Source organism: Sorex araneus, chromosome 1, assembly GCF_027595985.1.
Source record: "Sorex araneus isolate mSorAra2 chromosome 1, mSorAra2.pri, whole genome shotgun sequence".
NCBI lineage: Eukaryota > Metazoa > Chordata > Mammalia > Eulipotyphla > Soricidae > Sorex > Sorex araneus.
In genome coordinates, this window is record NC_073302.1 from 273,803,554 (window position 1) to 273,811,794 (window position 8,241).

Genomic DNA, 8,241 nt, shown 5'->3' on the forward strand with positions numbered 1-8,241 from the left:
AGGTGGCACAAGAGCATCTGATTTGTTCCACGTACACAAAAGGCAACAGTCATATGATTTCATGTCTTGATACTATTACCTCTCCCTGAGAGAGATAAAGTTACCCTATCAGGTCATGCAGCCAGATATGGAGAAGAGCTAAAATTAAAACCCACCCAATCTGAACATAGAATTCAGACCTTTAAGTACAATTTTCTGTCTTCATAGAAGATGGGGGGGGTGGGAGGGCACAGTCTATAAATTATTTTCAGATTTAATTGTGGAATAACGCTTACCAATGGGAAGGGGGAGGGGAAGACACCAAAAATCTTCCTTATGAATGAGCTCCAGTTAGTGTTTTATGGAAAGAAGTCATCTACTAAAACACAGTGACACTGTAGAGATTCCATGCTTTAGCTTTCTTTTTCTAAAAAAAAGAATCAGGTATGTATGTGTGTGTGTGGGGGGAGGCGCTGGACTCTCCTCTCACACAAGATGAGAGGAATAAACAAATCACACAAGAGCACTGTTGTCTACAAATCATCACAGTCCTTACACAAACCTTTTAATCACTAAAAACATAGGTTTGGGAAATGAAACAGAAAAGAGACACAGTTACAAAGGCAAGCATTGTAACTACTGGAAACAAGTTATAATGTGTACAAAAAAGCACTGTAATCTACTCATTGATTTGCTAGAGCAGGCACCGGTAACGTTTCCGTGTGAGACTTGTTACTGTTTTGTTACTGTTTTGGACATACCGAATACTCCACCGGTAGCTTGCCAGGCTCTATCCTACATGCATGGGATATTCTCGGTAGCTTGCGGGGCTCTCCGAGAGTGACTGAGGAATCGAACCCAGGTTGACCACCGGGGTTCGTGCAAGGCAAATGCCCTACTCGCTGTGCTATCACTCCAGTCCATACAAAAAAGAATGAAGAAACATGTTTAGCTAGGATTTTTTTTAAAATATCAGTCTATAAGGCTAAAGCTGAAAAAGGAATTACTCAAAATTTAACACATAAATAAAACTGTGGGTATTTCAAATCGGGTGAACAAATGCAGACTGTGGCCAAGAGAAACATCATATCCTTCCAGCAACTAATGTAGGCAGTGACTGCAAAGGCCAACCCAGTTACTTGCATGTGCTCCAAAAGACAGTCCTGGATCTCCCTATGGGGAAGGGATAGAGCTGAGGGCCCGGCTGTGATTTCTCTAGCACATCACTTGCACCCGTCCAGGGCCTGACTTCCCACTGGTCCAGAAAGCAAGGAGTTTGCACAGCATCCCCAAACACCTCAGCACCTGAAGCAGTTGATCACACGCGCTGGCGATCAACTAACTTGTTGGAGCCATGAAGTTTCCCACGTGTCCGGGATGTGTGCGTCTGTGTGGGTGGGGAGTAAACCCACATGGTCCACACACACACACACACACACACACACACACACACACTCACTCTCTCTCTCTCCTGTTCTGTTGTTTTCCCTTCTTAATGCACGCAGTAAAGACGTTAAAAAAAAATCAATGGGGGGGTAGGGGGGTGTCCCACCAACGGAAAGAAAAGAAAATCCTTCCTTAGGGCATTTACCTAAAACAAAACAAAAAAAACTCGGTCTCCGAGGATTCAGAAATACTTTCATCTGTCTTCACTCACACACACACACTTTCGCCCCCAGCCCCCCACCCCCGTTTGCATCTCACAAAGGGCGCGCGTGCAATGGGGCCAGAGGTAGGCAGGAAGGACCATCACCGCCTCCCCTCACCCCTCCACGTCCCATTAGAAACGCTGTTGCAGGCCGCCCTGCGTCCAGGTCCAAATGCAGAACCGGATGGGTCCGGGGGAGGGGGAGGCGGGGGCGGGGTGCACAAAAAGAAAAAGAAAAGAAAAGCTCAGCCTCGCGGGCCAGTTTTAGAAAAATAAAATAAAATCAATCAAAGGACAGGGCTCGTGGCACGGGCTCCCCGACCTCCCTAAGCTGTAGGCCCGAGGCAGCACGCGGGCACGCGAGCGGGGTGTAGGGCAGCCGGAAGCCAGGCGCGGCTCCCGGGGGCCCGGGGTGCGTGTGCGTGTGTGTGTGTGTGTGTGCGTGTGCTGGGGGGCGGGGGGGGCGCTGGGAAAAGGCGCGTGGACTCCCGGGGGGCGGCACACGGTGGGCGCGGGAGGCCGCGGCGGCTCCGCCCGCTGACCAGGCCTCTGCGGACGCCCGCGGGAGCCGCCGAGCCAGCCGCGGCCGCTGTCAGAGAGCCGGGAGGACAAGCCCATTCATTCATTCATTCATTCATTCACTCGGTTCCCGCTGCCCGCCGCCTGCCCCGCGCCCCCGGGGGGACCGGTCGGCGGCTGCGGGGGCGCCGGCTTCTCCCCGCCACGGCCCCGGCGCCCCCGCCCCAGCCTCCGCCACGCGCGCCCGGCCCGCCCGCGCCGCCGCCGCCGCCGCCCCCCACCCGCGTGGCCTTGCGCGCGGCCCGCCGCCGCGCTCCCCCCGCGCCGCCGTTTACCTTCCCTAAGCAAATGTGGCACGTGATGGGCAGCGTGAGGGACAGGGTAACGTTCTGCACGGTCTGAGCCATGGCAGCGTTCAGAAGCCCGCCAACACGGAAGTCCCGCCGCGAGCGCCGGGCCGCGCCGCCACTGGGGCCCCGCGCGAGGCCGGCTACGGCGGCCCGGCAGGGCCACAACAACCCGCCCGAGCGGGCGCGGAAGGGGAAAGAAAAAAAAAAAAAAACAGGAAAACGCGCTCGCTGCCGAAACACGCGGTCGCCCCGAGCCTTCCCACCCACGCTGCCTTCTTCTGGCCTTCCTGTTTCGAGCACACGTTCCGCGGCGCCCGAGCCGGGGAAGGGGAAAGAAGCCGGCGGTGGATTCTAGAGGAAATGTGGAGGAAATGGGGCAGTATTCAATGGCCCAGATAAAGAGGGCAGCGAGGAGGAGAAACTAGGAAAGGCGATTTAAAATTCTCCAAATCTTTCCTGGCGGGTGGGTGAGGTCCCAGACAGGTGCAAACGGACGGTCCAAAAGAAAAGCAGGAGGAGGCATGCTCTCTCTATCTCTCTCTTGAAAAACAACTCTCTGGCTTGCTCAGTTCCCTGCCCTAAACCGGAGTCATAGGGCTTAAGAGTACCAAATACGGTTTGTCCCTGTTTCACGTGGGGCGTTGGCTACACTTGATCGCAGCTTTCCCAGAAGGCAAACTTCCACTCTGGGTCCTCCGGTGGGTTTTTATCCTAGAGACTGAAGGGCCCCGAAGCACGGGAATGCATAGACACGAGTGAGCAGGCTGCAGGTACTGAGTGCAGGGCATGCGTGCTCCCGGAGCGCGCTCGCCCGGGCGTGCAACGCCTGTAAGCTGGTCCGGGGAAGGTGCGTCGGAACTTCGGAACTTCGGCGGGGACATAGGTGAAGTTTGAAATTCGCGTTCCCACCGATGAAGAGAGAAGCGTCGGAACGCTCGGAGCCTGACGGTGAATACAGTACACCGGAACCTCACCTGCAGCGTGCTAGATGGGTGTAAAGGCTGGTATGATCAGTGTATGCAGCCAAACGCAGCTGGAGTGAGTTGGGGCGCTTAGAAGCAAAACCACAGCAACTACTTTTTATTCATATTTCAGGGAAAGAGGAAGAAGAATACGAAGAAATAGTTTCCTGGTTAAAAGGAGGTCTAGACTTGATGGGACCAGAAATGCTGGGGTAGAAATCTTGTTGCCATCTCTGGCCTTACTGGCTCCAGAGGATTTATTTAACCTCTGTGTTTCTTGCGTTCTTGTTTGTGCTGGTGGTGGTGGTGGTGGTGGTGGTGGTGGTGGTGGTGGTGGTGTGTATGTGTGTGTTCAATGTAAGCTTACTATCATCATGAGTATGTGAAAGGACCAAACAATAAATGAGATAGGAGCAGCTTGGAATCGATTTGAAGAAACCCACACCAAGTTCAAAATGGGCTCACAGGTAGCAAGGATTTACCTTCCAAACAACTCAGTAATTTCCTTTTGTGGAACTGGGAAGTGGGACAAAACAGTCAGTGGTTGTATTTTCAATGGCCATTCTTCAGAATGTTCAGTGTAAAAGTCATCTGGGTTTGCAATTTCTTTGCTGTGTTAAGGCAAAGTCATGTTTATATGGGAACCCAGATGCAGAACCGAAATGTGTAGAATTCACATTTTGGGTCTGCATCTTTCCCAGTCCTGGATATAGATTACAAACTTCAAAATGAGACCCACCCCACACCCCTCACTCCCAGGTCATACATTGTGATTCTATTCACACTGTACTCTTCCCTTCTGTTCCTTTGCCCAGCCAGGCTTATACCTAAAGGTGGTATTTTAGGGGCTGTTGTTCCCACTCTTTGAGTGGCATGGACGACTAGAATTTTGTGCCTATTATATTCATAACTGAGAAGTGTATAGCAAAATGTCATGTTGAAGACAGTTATTTACTTTAAAGTCTTTTCCAGGGGGCGGGGGCGGGGGGTATACTGGGGATTTTGGTGGTGGAATATGGGCACTGGTGAAGGGATGGTGTTTGAGTACTGTATAACTGAGACATAAACCTGAGAACTTTGTAACTTTCCACATGGTGATATTTAAAAAAAATAAATAGTCTTTTCCATTGATATTGGTCAAGTTTATTCTTGCTGATCACTGTGGTTACTAATGTTAATACTAATTCACAAAGATAACCTAAATTTAAAACCATGTTTAAATTTATACTACTTTTAACATTTCCACCTTTTTTTTAACCAATATCATAACTTCTGAGCGCTGCTTTAAAAGTCCGTATGGCTATTTCTGTGCTGATTATGTATTACATAGATGGATTTTATATAATTGCCCCAAATAGGCTCTGCTTTTTGAAATCAGGGATTATATGTGATTTACTTAGTGTGTGGTATTAAATGTGCCTTCCACCAACTGGAATTTTCTTTAGCTAGTCTACCTTTATTACAAACCAAGGCTGTTTTACTTTAAACATCGTCTATTCTTGTTTTTCATGTCAAAATAGATTACTATTGCTTTTTTTGCTAATTATAATACTAATATGGCTTCATTTAAAGAAAATTAAATCATTAAACTATAAAATAATAATGAAACATTTCTCTATACTAATGTCTTGCCTTTTTATCCTGTGAGGTAATCATATTAACATTTTAGCACATATCCTTGCCAACATTTTAATACATATGTATATATATATATTACTGTTTGCATAAACAGAATAGGACAATGCTGTAACTTAACTGTTTTGCTCACTAAAACTTCGTGGGTGGCACACACACACATGTATACACACACATCTAAATACTAGCAGTGTAAACTTATAAGGACTTTCTTTAGGTCTAAACTACCCAAGTTAATTCCCAGCTCTGGTTTTCAATGACACAATTATGACCAGGTTCTATCTTTTCCCTATGCTATATGAAGAGATTTTTCCTTCTTTCCTTCCTTCCTTCCTTCCTTCCTTCCTTCCTTCCTTCCTTCCTTCCTTCCTTCCTTCCTTCCTTCCTTCCTTCCTCCCTCCCGCCCGCCCTCCCTCCTTCCTTCTTCTTTTCTTTCCTCTCTGAATCTCTCACAAATGATGTTCAAATAGCAGTTTTCAGCCCAAAGCATTAACCAGTGCTGCTATTACTCTAATAGGCAAAGAAAAATTACAGAACTCATTGACTTTCTTCTAAATTTCTTTCTTAGCATCTTGGGAGCATTTTCACAAGTCTTGTGAACTGGAGAGTTCTGTGAAGTATAACCCCTGATTTAGGCAAAATATAGCCCCTAAATTTTTGCAATTTAAATTTTTAGAACTGGAAAGATTTTAGCGTTTTATACTGGCTGTTCCTTTCATAGGTAAGAAATTGAGGTCCTGATAAGGTAAACTAATACATAATGGTAGAATTGGAGCTAAATCCTAGATCTGATGAGGACTTCTGAGATTGTTGGCCCAGTGCCGTCATGTAAGTGCAAGATGTATTATTATTAATAAAGTAGTTCAGTAATAAAAAGTCAGTCATAATTGAATTTCTTTGCTAAGAAAACCATCAAATAGCTATGGAACACCTTTTACCCCTTGTTTAAATCAGATTCATTTTTATGATAAATTATTTAAAAGCAAGTTTAAAAAAATATAAAATCTTAAGTGCTATTAAAAATTGATTAGGAATGCATTATTCTTTCATTGACCGAGTTCAGATTGTTTTTTAATTTTTTTGGTCAAAGCTAATAAATTTGAGTAGATGTTTCAGACAGACGTTTTGTAATCATTTGGTCATCAGTCAATTAATCACAACTTCATAAATATTGATTTCAGATTACATTTATTTTTCATTCCTGAAAGACAATCTGGTTTTTTTTTTTTGGTTTTAAATTTATACACCTTCCCTCCTCCCACTGCCTAACTAGGATTGTGGTTAATACTGAGAAAACTCATAAAAGTTGGATTAAAAATTAATCAGAAGTGCTGGCCCAGTTGTGTGGAAGTTGGGCATGGTACCACCTTCTCATAGGCTGGGAATTCTGAGAGAAAATGTTTCAGAGTAACACTGTGAAAGATGCTTGTTACTACTGTGAAATAACAAAGATTCGGTCATATATGTTTAATGTATACATATATGTATACATTAAATGTATATGTATAAAATTGATGCCTAAACATGTAGATTTTATTTTATAATACAAAATATATTGATTTTATTCTATTAATATATAGAATAGATTGACATGTGCTGTAAGTTTTCTGTGTGAAATGACTAGAAATTAGCATTCGTTTTAATGGATTTTTATTTAAATGCCAAGTATGAATTGCATATTTTTATAATGATGGATCTAAGAAATTGAGATTTTATAAAACTTCTTAAAGAAGCAAATTAAGGATGAAATAATAGTTGTAAAAGAAAACAAAATGAGATTCTAAGTAACAACAAACTCAGACAAAATTTTGTCTCATGTAGCTTACATTGCAGAGGAAAAGTTGTATTATTCTGGCTAGAAACCAAATGCCAGCCTCTTGAGTAGCAGTTGAGGTTTCAATAATGAGTCTGCACATTAAATTTGTTTGTAATCACATTATAAGTGATTGCAGAATAAATAAATGTAATTAGTTATTTGCTATTCCACACTAACATTTAAATATTTTTATGTGCCAGACACTGGTCTATCTAAGGACGTGCAGCTGTGAAACCAACAAACAAGATCTCTGCCTTCATTTAATCACTCCACAAATATTTCATTAACTACCAATGATGTGCCAGCCAATGTACTATTAATGAGTCACTTTATAAATTGAACTACTGAGCTCAACCCTTCTAGTCCATCACAAACGCCTATTTCTACTATAATATCTCTTCTGGTTGCTCTTATTGTTTGTTGATTAGCCCCTGGCATTGTGACATAGCAAGTTGTAATTTTAAATATTTTAGAATGTGGTAAATTGGGTGATTGTTTTAAATTAGGTAATTTTTAAAAGAATATTTTTGTTTCACCTAAGGCTAAGTGGTACATCATAGATGCTTGTTGAATGCTAGGGAATAAACGAAGGAAATATCACCTCTGGGAATATCATCATCTGAACCACAAAGATGGAACGGTTGTGGGATTTGCCAAAGAAACAGAATAGGACCTCGGCTCTGAAATCCTGAAGGCTTATTTCTAGAAGATATAAAATAAAGCAGGTTTCTTTCCTTCCTGCCTCAATTTGGGTGTAAGCAGACATTCCTAGGTGAGAGCCTGCTACAGAAACTCAAGCCAGGCTCTTGTTTCCATGGGATCTACCGAATATCTGCAAGTAATTGCATTCTATATGAAGGCACCTTTCTCTCCAAAGTACTTATACTTGGCCCTGGAGTCCACGGTAGCTGATTGGCTCTTACCAAATTGCTCTGCCTCTTTTAGCTGAAGCATCAGCGCCTCCCATTTATTACTTTAGCAGCTTAATCAGTTGTTACGGCGTTATTTAGGATATGGCTACATTTATTTCTTCAGATTACCTTCTTTCTCAACTCTTTCATCTATGACTTTGCTTTCTCCCCTCCTTACTCTTCATAATGCCTCAGTTTCAAATTCCATATTTCATCATGCATCTCTGTTCCTTCCAACTCTCCTCATTATCATTTTGGCCTTTCAAATCCCTTATCCCTTATCTGTACGAACCAATTCTGTACAACCTGAATTTAGTCTACACACCCATATTTAACAGCTGCCATGAACCAAACACTGTGACAAATGCTAAACTTAAGTTTGAAATCAGAGTAAATCTACCTGGATGGGGTTGGGGAAGGG

General features: G+C 43.9%; 1 protein-coding gene across 1 annotated transcript in view; it reads right to left on the minus strand.

Moving 5' to 3' along the window:
- Nucleotides 1-2,645, minus strand: part of OBI1 (ORC ubiquitin ligase 1) — a 43,387-nt gene extending 40,742 nt beyond the window's left edge. The window contains exon 1 of the mRNA XM_055134210.1: nt 2,482-2,645. Coding sequence (XP_054990185.1) covers nt 2,482-2,553 — 72 coding nt within the window. The 5' untranslated portion in view covers nt 2,554-2,645. The remainder of the gene's footprint in view (nt 1-2,481) is intronic.
- Between the last annotated feature and the right edge of the window lie 5,596 nt (nt 2,646-8,241).